We start from the raw sequence: 15,304 nt of genomic DNA on the forward strand, positions 1-15,304 counted from the left end.
TGATTGGTTTATTCTCAAAACAAACCCATAACTCATTAAGTGAATAAGCACAACCCTGTTAGACCATGCGCAATGGCGCAGGGTGCAGTTTTTCTATCCTTAAAATAGCAAAAGTGGATTCGGACACGCCCTTAATGCTTTTGCACCCTGCACTTTAGACTTTGTGCCTAGATCGTTAAAATAGAGCCCAAAAAGTTCAATTTGTATTTATTACAAGATACATTCGACATCCTAATTGTCAGTTAAACTCAGATTTTCATTGAATAAGTGTAAAACGTTTGTTTGAAAAAGTAGGAATTTTGAGGTTTAAATTCAGAATTATTTAAGGGAAAAAGTCAAAATTACAGGACGAGAAAAAAAGGAGGAATTGTGAAAACTGAACTCAAAATTATATTGGGAAAATAAAAAAGTTTTGAGAGAAAAAGTAGCAGTTGTGAAATTTAAATTCAGACTTATGTGGGGTCAAAAAAGTTAAAATTGCTGGAGAAAAAAGTAAGAATTGCAAGATGTAAAAGATTCAGAATTAAAGTTTTGAGAATGGAGGTAAACTTAAGGTAAGATATGAACTCTCCTGGGAAAAAATGTCAAAAAATAAAATAAATAAAAGGAAAAGGAAAAATAAAAAAGGAAAAGGAAAAATTGGAAGGTTTAAAAACTCAGAAGTCGAATAAATAAGTCAGAATTGCAAAATCCAAACTCATAGTTTAAAATGTGTAATGAAATCCCAGAATTAAGAGAAAAGGTCAGTATTGAAAGTTGCAAAAATAATATCTGAATATCTATTTTTTTCAGCTGTTTCATTGTCAAATTTCAGGTTCTTCAAGGCAGTCAGGAGCTGGTAGAGATGTCTTCAGCCAGCAGAGAGTGGTGGTCCATGATTCAGTCTCTGAGCTCAGACCCTTCAAACGCAGAAAATCGTGGAAGTGTAACTCAGAATTTCTCCTTCTTTCACTTTAAATCTTTACAAACTCCACTGAGCTGGTCTTAATCATTTTCCAGGGGAATCAAGTTACTCCAGTCTTCAAGACGGCCTCACATATGAAGATATACAGGTGGGATTTTAATCAATTTTTTTTATGTAGAATAATGCTCTGTATATAATAATCTGTTGCTTCCTAAACTTATAAGACTTTAAAATGTTTGTATATGCCGGAGTGTCTGAAGCACTAGCTGAAAAGGCTCCACCTTATTCTGGAAAGGGGGAGGGGCACTTTAGCTCATTAGCATTTAAAAAGACACACAAAAACACATATTTGACACATTTGAGATATTTTGAGCTTAACAGGCATATTCTTAAAGGGATAGTTCACTTCAAAATTGAAATGAACTGTAACCTGCAGGCTTCTGGTTGCTTGATGACATATGTTCAAGTATTACTTACATTATATTGTAAATAATGTTACATTTCTTGCACAGACTAAGTGTTTTGCTTAAAATTTCTGTGTCATCAGGAGCATTGGCTTTTGATTTGTACTTGTTTGTGTCTGCATTTTTAATCTCAAAAACGGGTTGACGGTTTGACTATTGACTTGCATTATATGTATCAAAAAATCTTCTTTAATGTTCTACTGAAGAAAATAAGTCCCCTACTATTTATCTGGGATGGCCTGTAGGTGGATAAATAAGAGTTACTTCATTTTAAGAGCTACTTCAAGAACAAAAAAGCATAATGGTCTTTTAAAGCCCATCAGTCTAAAGTTTGTCTGATGTTTCAGAGTATGGTGGAGGATGTGCTGGAGGAGAACGGATATTACAGCAGGTAATATTAACTGCAATCTGAAAAAACTAATTTTGAATGTTTCGAATGTTGAGTTTGATCTCATTCATTGACTGTTTATTGGTTTGTTTAGATTAACATTGGGCCACTGCCATTAAATTGAAACCAATACCATAATCAAAGGATAAATTGACATTAAAGGTGCAGTATGTAAGTTTGACACCCAGTGGTTGAACAAGGCATTGCATTCCTGGAGCAAAACACATGCAAGCACAGGTTGCCAGATTGAGGACCAACAGGAGTGTAGGCTGATTTAAGGCTGATTTAAATCATGTTCTAAATAAAAGCAACAGCACGCGATAGAATGAATATTTTCCATATTAAAACAATTTTTTTCCTAATCAACACCTGAAAATAATATTTTAAAAACGGCTTCTAAATTTTGCATCTAAACAACGGAAAAACGGACAATGATCACCTAAGGTACACCTCGAGTGCTTTATTCAGTGTTAAATGCTAATAATGTGAGTTTGGATGACATTTTATTGCCATACTACTGAAAGCAGCAGCAGATAGTTCACCTCAGATCTTGACAATAAATAAACCATTTGAAATTGAACTTTAGAACTGTGACTCAAAACCGAGACATAGTGATTCAGCATCTACATTTAATAATGTTAAAGAGGGTTAATATGTATTAATTAGATCATAAACCTTACCATTTTGTAAGTGAGTACATATTCTGTACTTCTGAATGGCTGTATTTAAATTTCTGTCGTGTTTCGTCTGAGGCAAACAGCCAAATTGCTCATCACTACAAATCTCCCCTTACGAAGCGTGTTGTTTGGACACGAGGTTACAATGTAAACTGCTCACCTAATGTTTACATTCGTAATATTTTTATCATTTGCTAATTAATAACCTCATGTTGAAATCTGAATTTGCGTCTCATTTTGGGGCTGCTACTGTCCACCAGAGGTTGCATTATAGTCACAGACGCATGCTTTCAGAGCCTTCCTGATCGAATGAATGAAATGCACTGTTTTCCATGAAGACAACGTGGGGTGCTGCAATATAATTGGCTAAACTGACAGTGGGCGGGTTAAAAGAACCAAAACAAAGACAGACGTTCCGGCATGTGATGCATATTTTCAAATCAGAATATCTGATTTCAGCATTGTTTTTCAGATAAACAAGAATGTTCACTTAGCATGTTTCTTAAATATCTGCAAATATATTATGGTATTTTCATGCTTTAGAAGAGTCAAAAACTTACATACAGCACCTTTAAACTAAAAGAATTGAAATCAATTTAATAAAATATAAAACAAAATTCATTTAAAGCATCAAAAGAATCAATTTAGTAAATACAGTATTGTTTAGATTACATACCCAGTACTCTACCATTAAATATTCCTTTAACAATTTTTAAAAACCTTTAAAAGTTTTATTTTACTTGTGCAAATGCATGTAATGTGTGATGACATATAATACCATGATTTCATACCTCTGTACTAGGGCTGCACCATATTGGAAAACGCTGACATTGCGATATATGTTGTGATATGAATATTATTTCACAAGATGGCTTGAATAGCTCTATTTGGGCTACATATACATATTTATACAACAGTTCTGTCTGGTTCTTGAATCTGACTGACTGATAGCCGTGCGATATTCTGCCAGTAACAGCACTTGTCCAGCCTCTTCACCCTTCACCCTCGTGTATTACTCCGCCCACATACAGCGACAAGCAGAGGACATTTCACAGTTTGACAAATTTTCCTGCTGTTGGACAACATAATGTACTTCTGAGTTTTTTTAGTCAAGAATGTAGTTGTTTAGATTGCAACTATGCAGTTTATTTATAAGGATAGTGCCTATTTTAAATATTGATCATTTCTGAGAGACAGCGCGTCGGCGACCATTAGCCTGTCATTGAGCAGACCAAAGACTGTTGACGGTGTCCATCCACAAGATGGCAACAGAGACCGCATAATAAGCCCTTAGAGGAGGAAAAATGCAGTGTAATTTTTAACTACAGCTGATCAAATCATAATAAGACGAGACTCAGTGTCTCTCCAGTTTCTGCAATTTTGCAGTATTATTCCTGCTCATTTCGGGTCTGTTCGTGCAGAACAGCAGTGCCTTTACATCGTACACCCGACAGGACATTTTGGATATTGGATTGTGCATTCCGGACAGTTTTATTAACAATCTTCGACTCATCCCTGAGATCGCCAGAACACCCGGGCCGAAGAGTCCTGCCCAGCCGGGCGGAAGTGCTCGGAGGCGGCGCAGAGAACGTAAACAAAGACGGGGGAAGCGCGGCGGGCTAAGAGCTAAGCTAAAGCGAACACCACACCGGCTCTCTTTACCCAGCATCTTTCTCGCCAATGTACGGTCACTGGTGAACAAAATGGATGAGATTCGACTGCGCATCAACCACAGCAAAAGATTATGGAACTGTAATGTCATGATTTTCACAGAAACATGGCTAAACAGCGGGATACCAGACAACGCTATATCGCTAACGGAGCATCAAACATTCCGAGCAGACAGAACGGCGGATGACTCCGGTAAGACCAGAGGCGGAGGATTATGCATTTATATTAACAAAGCTTGGTGCACAAACTCTGTCGTCGTTGGGAGACATTGCTCTGTTAACCTGGAATTTCTAATGGTTAAATGTAGACCGTTTTATCTGCCACGGGAGTTCACCTCCACCATAATAACTGCCGCTTATATCCCTCCCGACGCTGATGCCAAGCTCGCTATGAATGAACTTCATGCAGCCATCAGCAAACAACAGACTGCTCACCCGGAGGCTGCTTTTATTGTTGCGGGGGATTTTAATCACTCAAACTTAAAGACAGTGCTCCCCAAATTCCATCAGAACATTTTCTGCCACACAAGGGGAAACAAAACTTTAGACCAAGTTTACACAAACATGGCTGAAGCATATGCTGTGACCCCCCTCCCCCACTTGGGTCAATCAGACCACCTTTGTCTGTTTCTCACCCCCAAGTACTCACCCATCGTCAACCGTGTGAAGCCATCAGTAAGGACCATCAAAGTGTGGCCAGAGGGGGTGGACTCCACACTCCAGGACAGGTTTGAACACACAGACTGGAGTATGTTTGCTTCCCAGGCCACATGTGGCTCTCACACAGACATTGACAGTTACACTTCCTCTGTTCTGGAATATATCAACACCACCATAGACAGTGTTACAACCCAGAAACAGATCACCACATACCCAAATCAAAAGCCATGGATGAACAAGGAGGTGCGCCTCCTGCTGAAGGCACGCAACACTGCCTTCAGATCAGGGGATGCACAGGCCTACAGCACTTCCAGGGCTAATCTGAAGAGGGGCATCAAAAAGGCCAAGCACTGCTACAAGCTAAAGCTAGAGGAACACTTTTCCAACTCTGATCCTCGGCGCATGTGGCAGGGCATCCAGGCCATCAGCAACTACAAACCCAGCCAGTCCACCTCCACAGCCACAAATGTCTCCTTCCTGAACGAGCTAAATGACTTTTATGCCCGCTTTGAAAGAGACAATACAGAACCCTACACCAGGAACACTACCTCAACCGACCACTCACCTATCACACTCACCTCCTCAGAAGTCTACACCGCACTGAGTCGGATCAATGTGCGTAAGGCTGCTGGACCAGACGGTATTCCTGGGCGCGTCCTCAAAGCATGTGCAGAACAGCTCGCTGGGGTGTTCACAGACATTTTCAACCTGTCGCTTAACCTAGCAGCTGTGCCAACAAGCTTTAAAACCACCTCTATTGTGCCGGTGCCCAAACACTCCAGCCCAACATGCCTGAATGACTACCGCCCTGTAGCACTCACACCCATCATCATGAAGTGCTTCGAGCGGTTGGTCCTGGCACATCTGAAAGACTCTCTGCCATCCACACTGGACCCACATCAGTTTGCCTACCGTGGCAACAGGAGCACAGAAGATGCCGTCTCCATAGCACTGCACTCTGTACTCACACACCTGGACAATAAAAACACTTATGCACGAATGCTGTTTGTTGACTTCAGCTCAGCATTCAACACTGTCATACCCTCTAAGTTACTGATCAAACTCAGAGACCTGGATATCAACACGTCTCTCTGCAACTGGGTTATGGACTTTCTGACTAACAGACCTCAGAATGTTAGATCAGGCCACATCTGCTCCACCACCGTCACACTCAACACTGGTGTACCACAGGGCTGCGTGCTGAGCCCCTTCCTCTACTCCGTTTTTACCATCGACTGTAGGCCTGTGAACAGATCCAACACCATCATCAAATTTGCAGATGACACCACAGTTATTGGTCTAATCAGCAATAATGATGAGACTGCCTACAGAGAGGAGATACAGCATCTAGCCACTTGGTGCACTGACAATAATCTGCTCCTTAACACCAGCAAGACCAAGGAGCTCATTGTGGACTTCAGGAAGGGACGAACAGGCTCGCATGATCCCATCCACATTAACGGGATGGCCGTGGAGCCTGTCTCATCCTTCAAGTTCCTGGGTACCCACATCTCTAAGGACCTTTCCTGGACCACCAACACCTCCAGCCTGGTCAAGAAGGCTCACCAGCGCCTATTCTTCTTGAGGCAACTTAAGAAGAACCAGCTTTCATCAGCCGTCTTGGTGAACTTCTACCGCTGCACAATAGAAAGCATCCTGACCAACTGCGTCACAGTCTGGTATGGAAGCTGCTCTGTTGCTGAGCGTAAGGCACTGCAGCGGGTGGTGAAAACTGCCCAACGCATCACAGGGACTACACTGCCAGCCATAGAGGACATCCAGAAGAAACACTGTCTGCGCCGAGCACGCAGTATTCTTAAGGACACCTCTCACCCTGCTCACAGACTGTTCTCTCTCCTGCCTTCCGGCAGGCGCTTCAGGCTCCCCCGGACAAAAACCAGCAGACTGAGGAACAGCTTTTTCCCCAGAGCTGTCTTCCTTTTGAACTCTGCCCCTCACTGACTCTTTTGCCCCTCCAATACACCCCCCACACTCCTCTAACTTATACTCCTCACAATCACTGCACTATTTAACATTTGCACATTTAAAGTTTGCACATATTCATTGCACTGATTCATTTATCTGAACTGGACATACCCACTGCACATGGACATTTGTAATTATGTTATCTATCTGCACACTTCTGCTATTAATAGTATCCTGTACATATATTCATTTATTGTAAATCTGTTCATAGCTAATACAACCTGTATATAATGTTGATAGTACATCCATCTGTAAATATTACCATAGTTTTTCTATAACTGCACTTTATAACTTATACCTATATCCTGCACTTGCTGCTATTGCACTGCTGGTTAGACCTAAACTGCATTTCGTTGCCTTGTACTTGTACATGTGTAATGACAATAAAGTTGAATCTAATCTAATCTAATCTAATCTAATAAAACTGATAAATGACATTCTAAGTCGATCTCACTCTTTTGTAAGTTGTAGTGCGGTATTTATATCATAGTAATGGTAGTGTGTTGAGTGTGAGATGGGACTCAAAAACTTAAAAACGAAGATGGCCATCTGTTTCTAAGGAATCTCCTGTTTTCGCCACTGCAGACTAGTTCAGTAGACAGAAAGAAAGAAGTAATGCCCACATAATCTGGTAGTGTTTGCGTTGCTTTGGCTTTTTCAGGGTTAATTATTGTGATCTCCTGATTGCAACAGAGAAATACTAGGAAATCTCTGCAGACTGATGACATTTCATGCAGTTCAGCCTTATAATCTTAAAATGTGAGCAAAATCAGCTGTTTTGTCATCACTTTAGACATTATGCTAGAGAATCATTCAAACACTAGCTCTAAAGTGACGTTGGTGAAGTAGCAACGGTTCCTGCCGTCAGCTGCAGATGTGAATTAATGGCGGAAGAAAGTAGTTCCTCTTAGAAAAGGACTTTGAGGCTTTCTATGTTTGATTTTCTTTTTTATATACACGGTTATGCCATCTAACTGTTGTATAAATGCAATATTACACTCATAGCAGTGCGACGTGGCTGTATATCGTCACTGGTGAGACACGCATGCACGCCTCCCACCAGTGCCGATATACAGCCACATTGCACTGCTACTCGTGTGATATTGCTCATATATTGATTGGGGTGATTTTATAAGGGTGTGAATGAAAAGTAAGCAATTCCAAAGCAAGAATAATTACAACAGAGCAAAGAAAAAAAGGTAAAAGAAACAGTGCTTCACGGTTTTCCAGAGAGTCAAAAAGGTATTCAGGAACAGAAATGGAATACTTAAATGTTAAAGTCTTCATTGTATTAATAATTCAGTAAAATTTTTCTTCATTAAAAGTACAAATGTTGTATGTTATTGTGCCTTACATGCATTACATCCTCTTAAAATGCCTTTAAAACATACAAATGATAAAGTTCACTCTGTTATGGTTATACTTTGAAATGACTCCAGAAATCTCATGTATTCTCAATTGTTGATCGACTATAATCCCAATTTAACATTGCATGTCCTGCAATGTGACCTTTGAGAACACACAATTGCTGAAACAATATATTGTGCAGCTCTTGTATTATCTTGTATTCATCAAGTAAGTAGTATGTGGGGTTAAATGTTATTGGAACTGCTATGCAATATGTGACAGTACAGTATATGTGGTTATCCTGACATTGAAATATTTCATATGAAACAAAGCAGAGATACAATTACTCAATGCTTCACCATTAACCATCCTAAAATGAACCTGTGTGTGTGTGTGTGTGTGTGTGTGTGTGTGTGTGTGTGTGTGTGTGTGTGCGTGAACTGCAGAAGTGATCTGGATTCAGGAGCAGGAGCGAGACGAATTCAAACCCCCTGATCGACCAACCGACAGTGATTGATTGATTGACAGCTGTCATGTCTGGAGACACGTCCGTCTGATGATGGCATCAACCTTTCAGGTCACACCTGACACATGCAGAGACATAATGAATCATAAACTGATTATGTTCATCTGAAGAACATATGCTGATGCTGGGAAATGTATCAACCCGATGTTAGACTGCAGTAACAGACAGTGCTCACATACAGTAGATGATTGACCTCATCTGAATTTGGCCACTTTCTGTTTATTCACACTTTCACATTCAATACTTTTTATATAGTGCTGGGCAAAGATTGATCGTGAGTAAATGCATCCAAAATAAAAGGTTGTTTTGACATGTGTGTGTGTATATATGGATAATGAAATAATAGATACATAGATATAATCTGTATGTTTTGTTAAATAAATGCGTGCACCCTTTGAATCTTTTTTCTTTTTTAAATATTTCCCAAATGATGTTTAACAGAGCAAGGAAATTTTCATATATATATATATATATACAGTTGCAGTCAAAGTTATTCAACCCCCTGAATTATTATGACATACAATATTATGGAAAAAAGAAACAGACATTTATTTTGGATGTGATTAATCGCAATTAATTTTTGCCAACACTAATTTTAATATACATGAGTTAAGTTTAACATAAAATATTACGTCAGTTTTCTCAAACTAAATGATTTCTATACAGTTTATTGCTTCAACTCAGGACTTGTTAAATAGATGAAGGATTTAGAAATTAAATTTTAGAGCATTTATTCATGATGTAGATATGTATTTATAAACACTGTATATATATATATGTGTGTGTGTGTGTGTGTGTGTGTATATATATGTGTGTGTATATATATATATATATATATATATATATATATATATATATATATATATATATATATATATATATATATATATATATATATATATATATATATATATATATATATAGTTGAAGTCTTTATTAGCCCCCCTTTTATTTATTTTTTTATTTTTTAAATATTTCCCAAATTATGTTTAACAGAGCAAGGACATTTTCACAGTATGTCTGAATGTCTGATAATATGGTAACACTTTACAATAAGGTTAATTAATTAATGCATTTACTAACATGAACTAATCATGAACACTTGTACAGCATTTATTAATCATAATTGAACATTTACTAATGCATTATTAACATCCAAGTCCATGCTTGTTAACATTAGCTAATGCAGCGTGAGTTAACATGAGCTAACAATGAACAACCGTATTTTCATTAACTAATGTTAACTAACATGAACAAATACTGTAGTAAATGTATTGTTCATTGTTTGTTCATGTTAGTAATGCATTAATTAACATTACCTAATGAACCTTATTGTAAAGTGTGACCGATAATATTTTTAATATTTTTCTGATAATAAGAAAGTCTTATTTGTTTTATTTCAGCTAGAATAAAAGCAGTTTAAATAAAAAAAACATTTTAAGGTCAATATTATTAGCCCCTTTAGGTAAATTTTTTTTTTTGATAGTCTACAGAAAAAACAATCATTATACAATAACTTCCCTAATTCCCCTAACCTGCCTAGTTAACCTAATTAACCTAGTTAAGCCTTTAAATGTCACTTTAAGCTGTATAGAAGTGTCTTGAAAAATATCTAGTCAAATATTATTTACTGTCATCATGACATATTAGAAATGAGCTATTAAAACTATTATGTTTAGAAATGTGCTGAAGAAATCTTCCCTCTGTTAAAAAGAAACTGGGGAAAAAATGAACAGGGGGCTAATATATATATATATATATATATATTTTTTTTATTTTATTTATGCACACATACATATGTATATATGTTTAAAAAATGTTAAGATAAATTTAAATGAATTCTAATAATGTTTGAAATGAATGCTGTAGTGTTGTTTATTGTTAACTAAAGTTCACAAATTTGACCTTATTACATGATGTTTTTTTGTTTTGTTAAGTTCTTCCAAAATTGTTCTATTCATTTTCCATCTCAGGGTGACCAGTGCACTTTATACACATGCATGTTTCTTGACTATGTTCTGTATCCTGTGTTTTCCTGATTAACTGCTTTTACAATAAGTTAACAAAAAGTCCTAATGACTAATAGTTATATTAAGTGCATGTATGATAAATAAACTGTAAGTGATATCAGCATCTTTTTAACATCATTTAATTCTTTATCTAGAGTTATATGGATTAAAACAGCTCATTACTTATTTTTCAAAGATAATTACTCAGTGGGCGTCACGGTGGCGCAGAAGGTCGCCGGTTCGAGCCTCGGCTGGGTCAGTTGGCATTTCTGTGTGGAGTTTGCATGTTCTCCCCGTGTTGGCGTGGGTTTCCTCCGGGTGCTCCGGTTTCCCCCACAAGTCCAAACACATGCAGTACAGGTGAATTGGGTAAGCTAAAATTGTCCGTAGTGTATGTGTGTGATTAAGTGTGTATGGGTTTCCCAGTGATGGGTTGTAGCTGGAAGGGTATCCGCTGCATAAAACATATTCTGAATAAGTTGGCGGTTCATTCCGCTGTGGTAACCGCTGATTAAAAAAGGGTCTAAGCCGAAAAGAAATTGAATGAATGAATAATTACTCAGTAGATTAAATGTAAAGAGTCATGATGATGCAACATTGTATGCGTATATATTTATTTTAGGTCAGCATTACATTATCAGTGCCCTCTAGTGGGTAAACATATGAAGTGCAATAAAAAGGCATGACCTCAAATGACTTTGATATATATTTAAAATGAAAATACTCACTGTATTTTAATATTAACATGTTTAGAAATGATTTGAAGTAAATGTATTTTTATTAAACTTATTTCAAAGAATATTATTCGAAGTAATATATTTAAAGACATTACCAAATAGTAATATATCCTGAAGTTATTTATTTTTAATGAAATAATTATAAACAATTCGGATCTAATTAAAGTCTTGTTCTGCGCTCTACTTTTGATGAGTGCTAAACTTTGCAACTTAAGCTCATTATGTTCTAAACTGGTTACTTATAATCTTCAGTTTTAGGAAGCTCCCTATGTAGGGCATAGACAGCAAACAGCTCATTAGTTTATGGACAAACCGATGACTCTTATCCTAAGCAGTGTCAATGATATCAGATACTATTATAGTAAAATTTAATAATTTTAATAATAAACATGTATTTCTTTACATTCTATGCCTTATATTAATAATATTATAATAATTAATTATAATAAACTGGGCAGCACGGTGGCTTAGTGGTTAACACTGTCACCTCACAGCAAGAAGGTCGCTGGTTCGAGGCCAGTTGGCATTTCTGTGTGGAGTTTGCATGTTCTCCCCATGTTGGAGTGGGTTTCCTCTGGGTGCTCCGGGTTTCCCCCACAGTCCAAACACATGTGCTATAGGTGAATTGAATAAACTAAATTGGTCGTAGTGTATGTGTGTGAATGAGTGTGTATGGGTGTTTCCCAGTACTGGGTTGGAAGGGCATCTGCTGTGTAAAACATATGCTGGAAAAGTTGGCGGTTCATTCCGCATTCTAAAATCTAATGCTATGTAAATGCACAGATAAAGTAGTTCCATCCAATTCGGAGCATTCTAAAACGTGATGAAATTTAAATGCACAGATAAAGTAGTTCTGGCCAATTTGGAGCATTCTAAAATGTGATATTTAAATGCACAGATAAAGTAGTTCCGGCCAATTTGGAGCATTCTTAAATGTGCTGCTGTTTAAATGCACAGATAAAGTAGTTCCGGCCAATTTTGAGCATTTTAAAATGTGCTGCTGTTTAAATGCACAGATAAAGTAGTTCCAGCCAGTTTGAAGCATTCTAAAACGTGATATTTAAATGCACAGGTAAAGTAGTTCTGGCCAATTTTGAGCATTCTAAAACGTGATGATATTTAAATGCACAGATAAAGTAGTTCTGGCCAATTCGGAGCATTCTAAAACGGGATATTTAAATGCACATATAAAGTAGTTCTGGCCAATTTTGAGCATTCTAAAACGTGATGATATTTAAATGCACATATAAAGTAGTTCTGGCCAATTTTGAGCATTCTAAAACGTGATGATATTTAAATGCACAGATAAAGTAGTTCTGGCCAATTCGGAGCATTCTAAAACGGGATATTTAAATGCACAGATAAAGTAGTTACGGCTAATTTGGAGCATTCTAAAATGTGATGATATTTAAATGCACAGATAAAGTAGTTCTGGCCAATTCAGAGCATTCTAAAACGTGATGAAATTTAAATGCACAGATAAAGTAGTTCTGGCCAATTCGGAGCATTCTAAAACGTGATCATATTTAAATGCACAGATAAAGTAGTTCTGGCCAATTCGGAGCATTCTAAAACGTGATCATATTTAAATGCACAGATAAAGTAGTTCCAGCCAGTTTGAAGCATTCTAAAACGTGATCATATTTAAATGCACAGATAAAGTAGTTCTGGCCAATTCGGAGCATTCTAAAACGTGATGAAATTTAAATGCACAGGTAAAGTAGTTCTGGCCAATTCGGAGCATTCTAAAATGTGATATTTTAATGCACAGATAAAGTAGTTCCGGCCAATTTGGAGCATTCTTAAATGTGCTGCTGTTTAAATGCACAGATAAAGTAGTTCCGGCCAATTTTGAGCATTTTAAAATGTGCTGCTGTTTAAATGCACAGATAAAGTAGTTCCAGCCAGTTTGAAGCATTCTAAAACGTGATATTTAAATGCACAGGTAAAGTAGTTCTGGCCAATTTTGAGCATTCTAAAACGTGATATTTAAATGCACAGATAAAGTAGTTCTGGCCAATTCGGAGCATTCTAAAACGGGATATTTAAATGCACATATAAAGTAGTTCTGGCCAATTTTGAGCATTCTAAAACGTGATGATATTTAAATGCACATATAAAGTAGTTCTGGCCAATTTTGAGCATTCTAAAACGTGATGATATTTAATAATTAATAATTTTAATAATAAACATGTATTTCTTTACATTCTATGCCTTATATTAATAATATTATAATAATTAATTATAATAAACTGGGCAGCACGGTGGCTTAGTGGTTAACACTGTCACCTCACAGCAAGAAGGTCGCTGGTTCGAGGCCAGTTGGCATTTCTGTGTGGAGTTTGCATGTTCTCCCCATGTTGGAGTGGGTTTCCTCTGGGTGCTCCGGGTTTCCCCCACAGTCCAAACACATGTGCTATAGGTGAATTGAATAAACTAAATTGGTCGTAGTGTATGTGTGTGAATGAGTGTGTATGGGTGTTTCCCAGTACTGGGTTGGAAGGGCATCTGCTGTGTAAAACATATGCTGGAAAAGTTGGCGGTTCATTCCGCATTCTAAAATCTAATGCTATGTAAATGCACAGATAAAGTAGTTCCATCCAATTCGGAGCATTCTAAAACGTGATGAAATTTAAATGCACAGATAAAGTAGTTCTGGCCAATTTGGAGCATTCTAAAATGGGATATTTAAATGCACCGATAAAGTAGTTCCGGCCAATTTGGAGCATTCTAAAATGTGATATTTAAATGCACAGATAAAGTAGTTCCGGCCAATTTGGAGCATTCTTAAATGTGCTGCTGTTTAAATGCACAGATAAAGTAGTTCCGGCCAATTTTGAGCATTTTAAAATGTGCTGCTGTTTAAATGCACAGATAAAGTAGTTCCAGCCAGTTTGAAGCATTCTAAAACGTGATATTTAAATGCACAGGTAAAGTAGTTCTGGCCAATTTTGAGCATTCTAAAACGTGATGATATTTAAATGCACAGATAAAGTAGTTCTGGCCAATTCGGAGAATTCTAAAACGGGATATTTAAATGCACATATAAAGTAGTTCTGGCCAATTTTGAGCATTCTAAAACGTGATGATATTTAAATGCACATATAAAGTAGTTCTGGCCAATTTTGAGCATTCTAAAACGTGATGATATTTAAATGCACAGATAAAGTAGTTCTGGCCAATTCGGAGCATTCTAAAACGGGATATTTAAATGCACAGATAAAGTAGTTCTGGCCAATTCGGAGCATTCTAAAACGGGATATTTAAATGCACAGATAAAGTAGTTACGGCTAATTTGGAGCATTCTAAAATGTGATGATATTTAAATGCACAGATAAAGTAGTTCTGGCCAATTCAGAGCATTCTAAAACGTGATGAAATTTAAATGCACAGATAAAGTAGTTCTGGCCAATTCGGAGCATTCTAAAACGTGATCATATTTAAATGCACAGATAAAGTAGTTCTGGCCAATTCGGAGCATTCTAAAACGTGATGATATTTAAATGCACAGATAAAGTAGTTCCAGCCAGTTTGAAGCATTCTAAAACGTGATCATATTTAAATGCACAGATAAAGTAGTTCTGGCCAATTCGGAGCATTCTAAAACGTGATGAAATTTAAATGCACAGGTAAAGTAGTTCTGGCCAATTCGGAGCATTCTAAAATGTGATATTTAAATGCACAGATAAAGTAGTTCCGGCCAATTTGGAGCATTCTTAAATGTACTGCTGTTTAAATGCACAGATAAAGTAGTTCCAGCCAGTTTGAAGCATTCTAAAACGTGATATTTAAATGCACAGGTAAAGTAGTTCTGGCCAATTTTGAGCATTCTAAAACGTGATGATATTTAAATGCACAGATAAAGTAGTTCTGGCCAATTCAGAGCATTCTAAAACGGGATATTTAAATGCACATATAAAGTAGTTCTGGCCAATT

At 37.1% G+C, this 15,304-nt stretch overlaps 1 protein-coding gene across 1 annotated transcript in view; it reads left to right on the forward strand.

The window, feature by feature from the left end:
• The window catches only part of nek10 (NIMA-related kinase 10), a 43,035-nt gene extending 34,046 nt beyond the window's left edge, over positions 1-8,989 (forward strand). Inside the window, exons 31-34 of the mRNA XM_056476148.1 lie at positions 815-917; positions 1,000-1,052; positions 1,716-1,759; positions 8,543-8,989. Coding sequence (XP_056332123.1) covers positions 815-917; positions 1,000-1,052; positions 1,716-1,759; positions 8,543-8,591 — 249 coding nt within the window. The 3' untranslated portion in view covers positions 8,592-8,989. The remainder of the gene's footprint in view (positions 1-814; positions 918-999; positions 1,053-1,715; positions 1,760-8,542) is intronic.
• Positions 8,990-15,304: the final 6,315 nt, after the last annotated feature.

This window comes from Danio aesculapii, chromosome 16, assembly GCF_903798145.1.
Source record: "Danio aesculapii chromosome 16, fDanAes4.1, whole genome shotgun sequence".
Classification (NCBI taxonomy): domain Eukaryota; kingdom Metazoa; phylum Chordata; class Actinopteri; order Cypriniformes; family Danionidae; genus Danio; species Danio aesculapii.